We start from the raw sequence: 14,647 nt of genomic DNA on the forward strand, positions 1-14,647 counted from the left end.
TATGAAATTGCAAATAGACTTAAAAATGGAGAAGACATTCCATCTTCATTTTCTTTTTCCTTTTAAGTTGGCATTAATTATTGCTGAATATTTTGCTCTTTTATTTCCTCCAATTTGGTTGGCAGTGAATTTCAAAAGGTGTATTTTGATTAAAAATATTTAGCTTGAAGATTATTGATAATACCTCATATTAAAAGGGTGTCAAGTATTCTAATTTGGCTCTTTAAATTCCTGGCTAAATTATTAGCTTTGCTACTAAATTACAAAAATTCATGGTGGAATGCTACTCAAATGCAATTATTTAGCATAGGGCACTCACAGTTGTTACACCAGTTAAAGATATCTACTGCACAATGCATGTGAGTTATAACCATTTTCTTCTAGAATCAGTATAATGGTACTATGAACTAATTAATATTAAAGTTTAAAATATTTTTGACATCAAAATGTGCCATGGAATGCAGTTTTGCAATTTCTTCCAATTAAACGTTTCTTTGGCTTCCGAATGGGTATGGTGGTGGTGTGGCTATGTTCCTGGACAGAGGCCTGGACTACTAATACAGATGTGATTTCAGATCCCACCTTGGCAGTTTCAGAAATTGAATTCAGTTTTTTAAAAAAATCTGGAAATCTATGATTGTTGTAGAAACCCACTCATATTCTTTAGGGAAGGAAACTTGCCATCCTTCCATACTCTGACCTGTATATGACGCCAATCTGAGACCAACACGGTTGATTTTTAACTGCCCTCTAAAACAACAGTTGTACAAGGGCAACTCAAGATGGGCAATAAATTCTTTGCCAGTGATGCCCAAACCTCAAGAATAAATGAAGGAAGAAAAACTCCATTGTATAAAACTAGCTGTCTGCCTCTCAAAGCTTTTGTATTGTGCTACTTTGGCTTCATGTGAGACTAGTACCATGTAATACAACATTCTGAAAATTAGGTTACTTGATAATCTTCCTGTATTGGTATGAATAAGAGACTGGCTTCAGTACACTCTCCACACCATTCATAATAATGTGGATGAGATGTATATCATAATCAAACATGAATATGTTACTGTGTTCTGTAATTTTTGGCACATGGTCAATGTCACAGTTTAAGATTATGCTGCATTTGATTTCCCTATACTTATGTCAAGAATTCCAGCCTTATCACTTCTCATTTTAATATTAAGCTATAAAGGTAACTTCTAAACTATGCAGAATTTTAAAAGGATGGGGATGTCTGTGTGTGTGGTTCAGGTTATATTTGTGAATGCAGTTTACTGGGGAGGGAGAGTGAGAATATATTAAAATATTTGTTTTAAAAGTTGTGCAGAAAGAAATGTGATATGTGCTGGAGGTGGGGGGTTGCCACTGCTCTGAAATCTGGAGAAATATATTGCTCTTATTTTCCTTAAAAGCTTTTTGATATACTAATGACCTCAATTAACCCCAAGCAAAATGAAAACTCCCACAAATAGTTCCTGTTGTTGAAGTACAGCTTTTCATTTTGTACTTTTATTAGATATATATTGCAGTTTATATGCCTAATGGTGTCTTGAAATTTACCATACACTCACAACATTGCACTTAACCATTCTGTAAGGTAAATATTGCAGTGCATGAAACATGTTTTTATCCTTTTCCTTTCTTTCTTTCAGGATTTAAAGCTATCTAAATTCAAATAATAAGAAAAAATAGGAAGTGTTTTAATCCCTGGTAATGTTTTGGCACTCAAATCTACAGAGCAAAGCCAAATTGAAAATACCAAGTCTGAGAGATTTTGGATCAAAGATTAATTCTGTTTATAAATCTGAGTAGTTTTGTTTTAATTATGATTGTGATATTTTTGGTACAAATCTACCCATAATTTCTCCTTAGACTAGTGCAATCAGTGGGCCATTTCCAGAGCAAGCAGACTGAAAGGTAAGAATATAATGCACAGTTCATCTTACCCCTTCCCAGTCTCTATGGGTTTGTAAGCCCAAATAGTTCTTCAATAAAAATTCCTGTATCGTGTGACTTGACTGTATAATTCCTAGCTAAAATGAATTCTACTGAATTGAAATTTTTGAAATCTGTTTTTTTGCACGGTACATGTACATTCTTCTAAGAGTTCTATATTTCTAAGCCAATGAGGAATGTATTTTAAAAGTATTATTTAGTATTTATATATTTTTCATAGTTTATGCCTGCAGAGTTAAATTAGAAATAGCAAAAAGCTTGCCATTCAATCCCATCATGCACTACTGCAGTTGACAAGTCAGCACATTGAATTCACTTGTGTTTTTGGTGCAGTCATTGTTTCATTGGTTCTGTTTGTGAAATTAGATTGCCTGCAGTTATTGCTACACAGCTTGTGCTCATTCTGTAAATGCCATCTGATAGATGACATCTTCTTAGAAATCATTTGAACTGACTTTTTGTGATGTACAATAGTGGCTGTTTACCCATGTCTCAAGAATACTTTGAGATGTTGCTAATATTTGAAGTATGACTGTATATTTAGGATAGGAATGCAAACAGTTTTCAAACCATTTCAGAAGAAGGTGTTGCCAAGTGTGGTGTTTGCTTTACTCTAGTTGTGATGGAAAGCTAGAATGATTACTCCAAGCTGGAAGTAAAAAAGAATTGCAGCTGTAATGAATAGAACAGACTTTGTGGCACCATCAACATTTTTAACTATTCCTTTACAACTGTGTGTATGAATAAAAGGTAGGTTCCATACTTTTACAGCAGTTTTTAAACTTTAACTTGTTTATGTTTGAATTTGTGAGCACATAAGTGGGCCACTGCAAGGTTCCCATTTTACCAGCAGGGGGGGAGTTGGCAAATGGTCTCGCTGGCCCCTGGCCAGTTGAGGCCCTTAAGTGGCCAATTAATTACCACTTAAGGGCCAACTCCCACTGCTGCTGGTATATATGATCAGCGACGGCCAGGCACTTTGCCAGCTAAGGAGGCTGTCTGGTGGTACCTGATGGTCTCCTTGCGGGCTGAGATGGGGTGGGCCCTCCTAATCGGGCACCCATGGAGGGGCCCCGCCCCCCACCCAGCAGCACAAGTTGCCCCCGCTGGATCACCTCCCCACCCGCCCTCTTGATCGACCCCCACCCTCCTCGCTGGGGCCCAGCCAATTATCCCTGGCATGGCCCAAAACCCCACACCTTTTCGTGGCCGACGTCCCTGTTGCTCCTCTCGCTGAGTTCAGTCCCAGTAATGGTCACCAGTCCTGGTGACGCTGCTGGAACTGAGGAGCTGCTAGCTTTCTGATTGACTGGCAGCTCTTGGAGGTGGGACTACCTGCCTCACAGGGACGGAAGTCCTGACCAAAGCCAATTAATGGCCTGGGCGCCACAAAATTGCTGCGTGGCTTCCAGGCCTAGTGCACCTGCCCCTGATTTTTCAGCTGGTGGGCAGGGCCAGCGCCGTCAAGTAAAATTCCTGCCCTGGTTTGCACTGAGTAAGCTGATAAGTCGTTGTAGCAATGGGAATGTTGCACTTTACTTCAGTCTCCATGGTTTAGGAAGGGGAATGTCTCATTTGTACTTCTGATCAGGGTTAGTGCATTGGAAAAATCAAGTGTTGCCCTGCCCTCACTATCAGCTAACCTGCAACACTTCAACTGCATTCACATATAAAGAGTTGGATAAAGTGGAATTAGAGAGAAGAAAAACACTCTTCATTTGTCCTAATTATATGATTGTGTTAATACACTGAGATGAGTGTGGTATCTCCTCTATTTCTGCATGCCTCTGTTTGAAGGGCAAGCTTAAAATTGTAATTTCAAGCTACTGGCACAAACTAATGACGTCGATCCATTTGGAAACATAGACTGATACATTCGGTCCATCGTACCAGTGCCGTCTCTTTGGTAGAGCTATCCAACTAGTCCCACCACCTTGCTCTTTGTTCCCGGTGAATTTTTCCCAATAAAGCATTTATCCGGTTCCCTTTTGAAAGTAACAATTGAATCTGTTTCCACTACCCTTTTAGGCAGTGCATTCCAGATCCCAAATTATTATATAAAAAAGTTTCCTCGGGTTGCCGCTGGCTCTTTTGCAGATCACCTTAATTTTGTGTCCTCTGGTTACCGAACCTTCTGCCACAGGAAACAGTTTTTCCTTATTTACTCTATCAAGACTGTCCACAATTTTTAACACCTCTATCAAAATCTTCTTTTAATTTTCTTGCTGTAAGGAGAACAACCCCAGCTTCTCCACACAACAGAAGTTCTTCATCCTGGTACCATTCTAATCATTGGGCCAAGTGGTGTCTTTCTGTGCCGTAAACCTTCTATGATTCTCTGAATAATTCTGTTCTGCATTGTCTCAAAGGCCTTGACAGCCTTCCTAAAGTGTGGTTGCCAGAATCGAACACAATACTCCAGTTGAGGCCTAACCTGTGTTTTATAAAGATTTAGCATTACTTCCTTGCTTTTGATCTTTGTTGGAACTATATTGCTGAGAGCTGTACAAGAATGGCTCCAGTTGACTGCTGTTGGCTTACTCTGCTCCCTTCTTCCAGACATAGGAAGGTTCAAATGGTAATCTTCATTATTGTATGAAAAACATTCAATGTTGTTCAATGTCCAACTGCTCCATAGTGTGGTAGTTTTCCTTTTCTATGTTTTCCCAGATTGCATTCCCTCTGTGCTTCATTTTTAATTTTGTACATTTTCAGTCACTGAGATGCTTTAGAATCTGAAGCCAAGCAAAAAAAGACCCAAGTTAGAATTGGTAGTTGGCTGGAAATTCTTGCTATGAAAGAGAGATTTTAGTGTATTCCTTGTGTCCTGTATGTGTTAGTTGCAATAGTCTTAAAGCAACCAAGAAGATATTGCCTACTGAAATAATGTATGTTGTGACTGAAGAACTGAGTAGCTATAATCTTAACGGGGTGACAATAACTACTTAACTTATGCAGGTACAGCACGTAATTAGGAAAGCTAGTAGAATGTTATTGTTTATTGCGAGGGGAATTGAACAAGAGGTTATGCTTCAGCTATACAGGGCATTGGTGAGACCACATCTGGAGTACTGTGTACAGTACTGGTCTCCTTATTTAAGGAAGTATGTAAATGCATTGGAGGCAGAACAGAGAAGGTTTACTAGACTAATACCTGGAATGGGCGGGGCTGTCTTACGAGGAAAGATTGGACAGGCTAGGCTTGTATCCGCTGGAATTTAGAAGAGTAAGAGGCGACTTGATTGAAGCATATAAGATCCTGAGGGGTCTTGACAGGGTGGATTTGGAAAGAATGTTTCCCCTTGTGGGAGAATCTAGAACTAGGGTTCACTGTTTAAAAATAAGGGGTTGCCCATTTAAGACAGAGATAAGGAGACATTTTTTCTCTGAGGGTCGTGAGTCTTTGGAATTCTCTTCCTCAAAAGGCAGTGGAAGCAGAGTCTTTGAATATTTTTAAGGCAGAGGTAGATAGATTCTTGATAAACAAGGGGGTGGAAGGTTATCGGGGGTAGGTGGAAATGTGGCGTTATCAGTTCAGCCTTGAACTTATTGAATGGCGGAGCAGGCTCAAAGGGCCGAGTGGCCTACTCCTGTTGCTAATTCGTACGTTCATATGTTCTTAACTTAGTAAATAGTCACTGCTCACATATCTTTGGAGTAATAGTATTTGTATATTATGGCACACATGTTTGAGAAAATAGGATTCATTTGTATTTTATGTTCTGAATGTAGCACTGATTATATTGCATGATTTTTTGTCATGGGTCCATTATCAGCATTTTTGTTACTTTTGCTACAAAATTTAAGTAATTATTTATTGCATAGTGATAAATGTGTGAAGCAAATTTACGCTCATTTGAGCATGTTGATTTTTCGGGATACCATGGAAACAAAATCCGTGTGACCCACCCACTTATTTCCCCCCAGGGCAGTTATAGATCAGATATATTTAGTATATTATAGATGTAGGATGTTTCAATTCAAATTGACAGCATATTGAAAGCCATTACAATTCTGAATTTCTACTCATCAGTGAATTTGACAATCAGCTATGATGCAGTGTTTAATGTGCGTTTATCTTCACTTTGCAGATCCCTATTTCAATATTGGTCCTGATGCTGTAACATTTACCAATGAAGCTCAGCATATCTTAAAATAAATTAATTAATTCTCTCTCTCTCTTTCTGTCACACATATGCACACATAAGGATATTGTCTGCTTTCATGTGTATCTGATCTGTCCACCACCACCCTTGATTGTCCTGCTGTTGGAAGGATACCAAGTTGTTGAGCAAGACTAAAGTCATCCTTTCAGCCCCAGCAGAAACTAGTGCTGTTGCTTCTGGTCCAATCTCCCTTTCCAGATGCTTACTCAATGCAACCTGAGGGTATACAACCTCTTGCTCCTTGACCCTGAGCTTTATTCCAAACTCAACATCCAATTCATCACCTGAAACTTTGCCTGTTTCCACCCCTATCTATCTATCTACAGGTTCTTGCTGAACCCCTATGCAAACCTTTGTCATCTCTCAACTCACATTTTCTACTTGCTTCAATACTGAACTTCCAAGCTCCACCTTATATTTAAAAAAACCCAATTCATTCAAGCTTTTCTGCTCATGTCCTATGTGCTCAACTGTTGCCCTAATCCTTCTAGATCGCCACTCATTCAACACGTTGGTTTCCATATCTTTGTCACTGACTTCAAATCCTTCCATTCCTTGTTTGTGTGCTCCTGTTTTACCATCTCCTGCAATCCAATGCCCCTGCTTGTAACTTCTACTCTTTCAGTATGGTGTACTGTATGTTTTCCCCCTCCCTGTAGGCAGAGCACACAGTAAAATGCCTCCTGGATTTAAATAAATCTCCTCTTCTTGCTATATTTGTCCCCACCTTCAAAAGCCTCCTTAAAATGCCAGTTTACATCTATACTTGGGTATCCTCCTCTAACCACCCCCTCCTCCTTCCTACACCTGATGTCCACCGGTGAAGAGCCTTCTGACATTTTACTACATAAAATGCACTATATAGATGCAAGCTGTGTTGGTATGGCAGTTGGGGTACTACAAAGCTACTATAACAAACTGCCCAGGTTAGGGTGGGAAAAGTCAACAAAAATCGCTGGTCCTGATCAATTCCAGCCGGGCCTGCTGAAAGTATATGTTGGGTATACAATTGGGTTTGGTTGCAATGCTTCCCGTGGTCAAACAACCTACTGGCATCAACTGTCAAGCACGCAAATGAATAATGTTCATTTGGGTGAGGGACCAGAGGAAATGGTGTTTGCAAGATGGGAATGGGAGAAAATAACAGGACTGTTGACCAATTTAAATAGAAAGGTAGAGCAGTCAGTTTGGAATAAGAATGTGAATACATTGATTTTATTGTTTTTGAAGAAAATACTTGGGACAAACTACTTTTGAATGGATCATTAATGCCTCTGAGAAATGACTACTAAGGATTTTTAAATGTTTTATATTGTAATATGAATGATATAATTTGTTTTATACCGATCTGATTCATAATATATTATTGTAGTCTTTGCATTACACATGCAACTGGTTATTTTGTTTATGCTCCTGCCTCAGAATTATGCCCATCTTTCATTAAGAACAATATAATAAACCAACACTTAAGTGCAATAATCTGTAGTTTATATGTTTTACTACTGTTCCCTTTGTGGGGGAGGGCAAGAGATGATTTAATTCAGGTTGGCAGTTCAGTTCAGCAATTTTTGTTCTGCCCCTGCTTACCCCGCCCAAATATAGCAACATGGTAGTCCATGTGTGACACTTCAAGTGAACCATCTAAGGCACATTTCTGTATTTGACTAATAGTGTAGCATTCTACATAAACTTTCATAATCCAGTTGCCCATTAGGTTGATCACTGATCTGATTCCTGACTAATTCCTGTGAATGTGAAAACAGAGCCAGTTAGTTAGTGTGACTTGTGCTGAAAACTTGAGTATTGGTGTAGCATAATTCAATCTATCTCACATAGCAGAAAAATGTTACCCAAGTAAGAAATTTATGTATTTATTTCAATCATATATCAAAGCACATGCTTTTTAAGGTAGATAAAGTTTAATATTTATACACCACATTCACATGCACTGTAGTCTATAAACTTCTCTTTTTAATGAGTTGTTGTTTCTGGTCTTCTGCCTCTGAATTCATGTCGGAACCCAAGAATATCTGAAATTTAATTAACTCTGTTCAAAGTTTAGACTTGTAGCAAATTGAAGTGAGTTTTTAATGGTTTTTTTTGTTTTTCTTAAAATCTTTCTCATGAATTTTAATTTGTTTCCCTGTTCTATTTTCTAGGACTAGGAAAGATAGTTTGGAAAGTGAAAGTTCTGCTGCTATTGTTCCTCATGAATTGATCCGCACCAGGCAGCTGGAGAGTGTACACCTTAAATTCAACCAGGAATCTGGAACTCTTATTCCACTGTCACTGAGGTGAACAGTTATTAGGTTTTGCTGAAAAAATTGAAATCCAGAAAGCCTTACTTGTGAAAATAGGAATCTTATTTGGGCTAGGAAATATCTAATACATGCATAGAAGTATTAAAATGCAAAACTGTAGTAATAAAGTGTGATAGAACGCTATTTCTCAATTTCAGCCATATTGAGTTGTAAACAAGGTATTTCCCCATGGGTCAGTAAAATTGGAGGACAACTCAGTATGATAGCAATTTATACATAGCTGGTTGGTAGTACAGAACATGAGTATTGCTGAAAATAGAGACATGTTGTCGAAGCTTTTCATCTTGCACTCATCAGGACGATCCGCAAGAATACCAATGTAAGGGAAAACAACAACTTTATACTGTATGAGAAGAGAGTGCTGATTGGTTAGCAAGTGAACTCTGATTTGTGGAGGCGGTGCCATGGAGAATGCACTAGTTTACGGTGACTGACAGTTAATTGCCAAGCATTGTTTGGAATTTAAACCAGGTAGCTTGACTCTGATTGGTTAAAGCATTGCCCTGAGGAATGAACCAGCGAATGGCTGTCACTTATTACGTTCAGCTGAAACAGCACAATTTGTGTACATGTTCCTTCTGTCTGGGCCCTGTGTATTAATATATGTAGCTTCCAGTACACACACATGTGCCACACTGCGAGCCCGACTGACCATCTTAAATTGGTTGTCAGCATAATTCTTAGCACACTGAGGATTATTTAGCAAATGTTGCCCAATTGCCGAATCACATCTAATGTTGGACACTGTGTTTTGAGTTTTGCAAGCATGGGCTGGTTGGGTACAGCCTGTACCTTGCCCGTTGCGAACAGCGGAAGGGACATGTTGTTTGATACAGTTGTGACCAGGTGAGAAAGGGGTCTCGGGGTTCCCTCTCAGCCTTTTCCTGGTTTGACCATAACCGGGTTTAATTTTTAAAACACCATGTTTTTAGCTTCCCCTCAGTGAATCCTTGTTCACTGCCCTCCAATTATAATGGCAAAGAAATCAACCAGACAGTTTTTCTTAGATTTAAACAAGAAAGGTGGAAATTTATTAATCTTAAAACTCTAATTTGGTTAAAATTACTAAAAATACATGACGTGCTACTCTAGCACACATACGTGAAAAGCACACGCAGATGGAGAGAGAAAAGAAGAAAGAATCAAAGGGAAAGGTTTGAAGCAATAGCTGGAATTCATTTACTGTCTTTTGAGTTTGATGTAAAGTATTTATTTATTTATTTGGAGATACAGCACTGAAACAGGCCCACCGAGTCTGTGCCGACCATCAACCACCCATTTATACTAATCCTACATTAATCCCATTACCCTCTCACATCCCCACCTTCCCTCAATTCCCCTACCTATACTAGGGGCAATTTATAATGGCCAATTTACCTATCAACCTGCAAGTCTTTGGCTGTGGGAGGAAACCGGAGCACCCGGCAAAAACCCACGCGGTCACAGCGAGAACTTGTAAACTCCGCACAGGCAGTACCCAGAATTGAACGCAGGTCGCTGGAGCTGTGAGGCTGCGGTGCTAACCACGGCGCCACTGTGCTGCCTAGTTAAATCTTGCTGTCTCGTTGGGGCTCAGTACACACTTTCAAACTTGTTTCGATGGTTTTCTGTCGTCTTGAAATTCAGTTGCAGTCTCTGCTTTTCGTGACAGAGAGCGAGCCAGGGAGAGACCATCCTTCTCTTTTGTCCTCAAACTGCCATCTGACCCAAACTGTTCTACGAACACCATTCAAACCAAAACCTGGGCCAGCAGGCCAGTCATGTGACTAACTCTTGTTTTTCGGGACAACCTGCCTGACGAGTTTTGTGGATGCTTTCAATTTTAGTAGACGTCCTCAGTAGAGGGGCTGAACTGCTGACCTTCACACCCTCAATGTCTTTTGATCAAAATCCATTTGTTTAATTGAATCAGGGAACAGTTCCATTGACATCTCCAGGCAACTGTCTCTTAGAATGCAGGTGCAGCCTTGTTTTTAGTCCACTAAGAGTTTAAAATTTATGTTCCATATGGTGAAATTAATATGCCTCATTCTTGGCAGGTGGGGTTTCCATAACACCTCCACACCCAGCAGAAAGAAATGCAATTTTTTAGAAGAGCATTTCATTAAAAAAGACTAGAGAGAAGAGTAAGTACAGGAAAACACACATGCATCTTTCTCATTAATTCTCATTCAGAAATCCTAAAAATTGTTACAGCTTGTCTTTCCTTTGTAGCAGTGCTGCTTTAAACTGCCCTTTTTGGCATCCCAATAAACATGTGATCTTTGGGGAAGTTTTTCAGTTTGCACATTTCCATGACTGTCTAGGGTGCCTTTGTTCCTGTTGAGGTCTGCAGGGGGAGGGTTAGATTTAATTAGTCCTAGGTTAGAGTTCTGCCCATGAGAGCCAGTGGTGGGTGGATCCATTCTGAACTTTTTTTTAGTGCTTTGATGAGTCATGCATAGGCTTTTCACCTTATGGGATGGTTGGTTCCCTTTTCTCCTGACTGTGGGGTAGATTCTTTGCTAATCTTCCCGTTCTCCTTTGGGACACTCCTGCTTGCAGGTATTTGTCCAGGTTCTACTACACTCCCCTATTGCACTTCGACTAGATGAGGCATGACCATCATGGTTTCTCTGTCCTCTTGAGGACTTTCTTTGTCTCTGTGGTTCCTGTAAATGCTGTTAGCAACTCTGTTGGAGTGCTTCTGGTGTCTGCATTTACATAGGAGGATGTGGGGTTTAAGTTTTCCAACAATTCTGGGTTGGCTGACTGGACAGTAGGGGTTTTCATCTGGGAATCCTCTTGGATCTCTGTTAACCTGTCCTCTTTGTCCCTTTTTCCCCTTTCCTCTCTTTTTTTTGCCAGCCCTGTGCCTGTCTGTTCCCATTTGTTCTTGGCCAGGTTCCCGTACGATTTACCAGCCCTCTGCTGGAGGATTTCCCAAAAGCCGAAACAGGACTTAGGGGTGCAAATTTCATTGTAGGTTGGAGCTTCCTCTCAACTTGACATATGTGGCAACTCTTGCAGTACTCCACCACATCTTTGTGGAGCTTTGGCCAGTCAAACTGCTGTCTTATGTGGGCTTTGGTTTTTCATATACCGACATGTACAGCCACTGTAGTCTCATGGGCCATTCTTGATATTTCTCTCTGGTACCTCTGCAGCACCATTAACTGGTGAACCACTGTCCACTCCTTGCTCTGAGGTCTGTGAGGAGAACTCCACTTCCTCATCAGTACCTCTTTAAATAGTAGCAGTCAGGGACTCCCTCTTCAATTTCAGTCTGGGCAGCCTGTGCTAACTCTCCCTCAATACTGGGGTCAGCTCGCTGAGCCTCTGCTCGTGAAGACTCATTTAATTAATTCCCTGGGTCTTCTAACTTTCCAAAGAAAGTCTCAGATAGACAGACCTCATGGTCATCTGCCTACAGTGCTAATTCAGTCTCCTCTGGGAGAGCTGGTTTGATCATGGCCCAATTCACTACACAAGCAGAGGAACTGCAATGGACTGTCTCCTGCCGCTGCCCTATCTCTCTGCCCTCCTGTGGTCTCTCTTTCACTACTGGGGAAGCTACCACCTTTGGCCCCACCAGATCCATTACCTAGGAGCAGGTCAACCCCATCTGCAGGCAAACTAGGGGCAATCCCTACGGTCACCGATCCCAAAACTAGGTCGCACTCCAAGTACACCCCGACGTAAGGGACAAGCATACTTTTCCCTCCAATACCATTCGCCACCATTCTGGTGTTTAGTGCACTCTCTGGGGGAAAGGTCAGGCCTTTTCCCAGTAAAAGGGATCTAATGGCCCCTGTGTCCCTGAGGATTACTATGGGCTTGCTTGCCCCAATCGAGGGGTATGGCATTACTCTTCCTTCAGACACAAAATCCTGATAGCCTTCAGCAACCCTATTAAATTTTCCTGTACTCGCAGCCGTATGCTTTCTGGGTCTTACAATGGCTGCAGTTAAAGCCACAGCTTGTTTTGCTGTGCTTTGCATCAGGATCCCTTCTCCACTGAGCGGGTGTGCCCTGATTAACCTTACAGGTTTTCCCTATAGTTTCCAGCAGTCAGCTATTAGATGACCTGCTTTATTACAATGGAAGTACTTACAGCACCTTCCTTTTTTGGCTGGAGAAGGGCCCCCTGTGTCTCCTGATTTTCTCTCTCTCTCCCAGGACTGCTTGGGCTTCCAACATCCTCCCACCCTTTGTCCTTCTCGGATTTGTGAGGGTGACCAGGAAAGCTTTTCCCCTGGGAACCAACTTATAGATGAGAGCAAACTCATCAGCCAGAAGTGCAGCTTGCCTGGCTTTATGAACTTTTTTTTCCTCTACATGTGTCTTTATGGAGAGTGGAAGAGAGTTTTTAAATTCCTTGAGCAAAATTACCTCTCTGAGAATTTCATAGCTGGGATGCACTTTAAGAGCCCTCAGCCACTGGTCAAAAGCCAGCTGCTTACTTCTCTCAAATTCCAAGTAAGTTTGATCAGCTTGCTTCTTGAGGCTTCTAAACCTTTGGCGATAGGCTTCCGGTACTAGCTCATATGCCCCGAGGATAGCATTTTTTGTCAGTTCATAATTTGCTGAACTCTCATCTGGCAACAGGGAATAAACCTTTTCCTTTTAACTTGCATTGTAACAGCAGAGTCCAAGTCTCAGCTGGCCACTTTAACTGCCTTGCAAGTTTTTCAGAAGATACAAAAAATGCTTCCAGGTCTCCCTCATTGAATTTTGGGATCAGTTGAGTAAATTTTAACAATTCAGTACCCAGCCCTGGATTGCGATCCTCCATCTTGGCCATGCTTTCACCGGGGATACTCTGTCGTCCCCTAGTTAACTCAAGCCGCCTCAGCTCTCCTCGAATTCCTTCTGGAAGGTTCTTTCTCTCTCTCCTGTCTAGCTTTCTCTCTCTCTTTTTTTTCTTTCTCCTGTCTCTCTCTCTTTCTCTTTCCCTTTCCCATCTTCTAATTCAAATTTCCTCTTTCTGCTTCTTCAGATTCGAGAGAACAATGGTTGGCCACTAGTCTTAGGAGTTCAGACTTTCTAGCCTTGGCATGGACAGTGATCCCACACTGCTCAGCCATTTTTCTTGACTCTTCCATAGACAGTGCTTTTAACTTATCCCAAGCTACTTCACCCTGGCTTGGGAGTTACTGGCTTCAGTCGCAGACATGTTAGTTTTCTAGCACATACAACCACAAGAAAACCTGTATTGAAATTTTTTCTCTTTTTGATTGGGATCAATTTGACTTCCCACTTCCAATTTCTTGTTTGTCTGTGGGTCGAATCTGGACGCTAGCCCCCAAATTTCTGTTATGACCAGGTGAGAAAGGGGTCTCGGGGTTCCCTCCAAGCCTTTTCCTTGTTTGACTGCAACGGGGTTTAGTTTTTAAAACACCATGTTTTTAGCTTTCCCTCAGTGAATCCTTGTTCGCTGCTCTCCAATTGTAGTTGCAAAGAAATCAACCAGACAGGTTTTCTTAAATTTAAATAAGGAAGGTGTAAGTTTATTAACCTTAAAACTCTAATTAGGTTAAAATTACTAAAAATACACGACGCGACCACGCTATCATGCGATTAACACACACGCAGATAGAGACAGAAAAGGAGAAAGAATCAAGGGGAAAGGTTTGAAGCAATAGCTGGAATTCATTTACTGTCTTTTGAGTTTGATGTAAAGTCTTTAGTTGCAGTTAAATCTTACTGTCTCGTTGGGGCCCAGTACACACTTTCAAACTTGTTTCAATGGTTTTCTGTCTTCTTGAAATCCAGTTGCTGTCTCTGCTTTTCGTGACAGAGCGAAAGCCAGGGGGAAACCTTCTTTCTCTTTTGTCTTCAAATTGCAGTCTGACCCAAACTGTTCTGCGAACACAATTCAAACCAAAACCTGGGCCAGCAGGCCAGTCATGTGACTAGCTCTTTTTTCCAGGGCAATCTGCCTGGCGAGTTTTGTGGATTCATTCGATCTTAGTAGACATCCTCAGGAAGGGGGGCTGGAATGCTGACCTTCACACCCTTAATGTCTTTTGATCAAAATCCATTTGCTTAATTGAATCAGGGAGCAGTTCCACTGACTTCTCCAGGCAACTGTCTCTTAGAATGCAGGTGCAGCCATGTTTTTAGTCCAGTAAGAGATTAAAATTTATGTTCCATGTGAACATAAGAACATAGGAACTAGGAGCAATTCAGCCCCTCTAGCCTGCTCTGCCATTTAATACGATCGTG

The 14,647-nt window shown here is 41.0% G+C and overlaps 1 protein-coding gene across 5 annotated transcripts in view; it reads left to right on the forward strand.

Moving 5' to 3' along the window:
- sufu (suppressor of fused homolog (Drosophila)) overlaps positions 1 to 14,647 on the forward strand; it is a 225,435-nt gene that overhangs the window by 126,486 nt on the left and 84,302 nt on the right. For 3 of the 5 annotated variants that reach the window (XM_068053059.1, XM_068053062.1, XM_068053061.1), the window contains exons 9-10: positions 1,870 to 1,914; positions 8,279 to 8,413. In XM_068053059.1, coding sequence (XP_067909160.1) covers positions 1,870 to 1,914; positions 8,279 to 8,413 — 180 coding nt within the window. The remainder of the gene's footprint in view (positions 1 to 1,869; positions 1,915 to 8,278; positions 8,414 to 14,647) is intronic. The other 2 variants (XM_068053060.1, XM_068053063.1) reach the window with 1 other exon arrangement.

This window comes from Heterodontus francisci, chromosome 20, assembly GCF_036365525.1.
Source record: "Heterodontus francisci isolate sHetFra1 chromosome 20, sHetFra1.hap1, whole genome shotgun sequence".
Lineage (NCBI taxonomy): Eukaryota > Metazoa > Chordata > Chondrichthyes > Heterodontiformes > Heterodontidae > Heterodontus > Heterodontus francisci.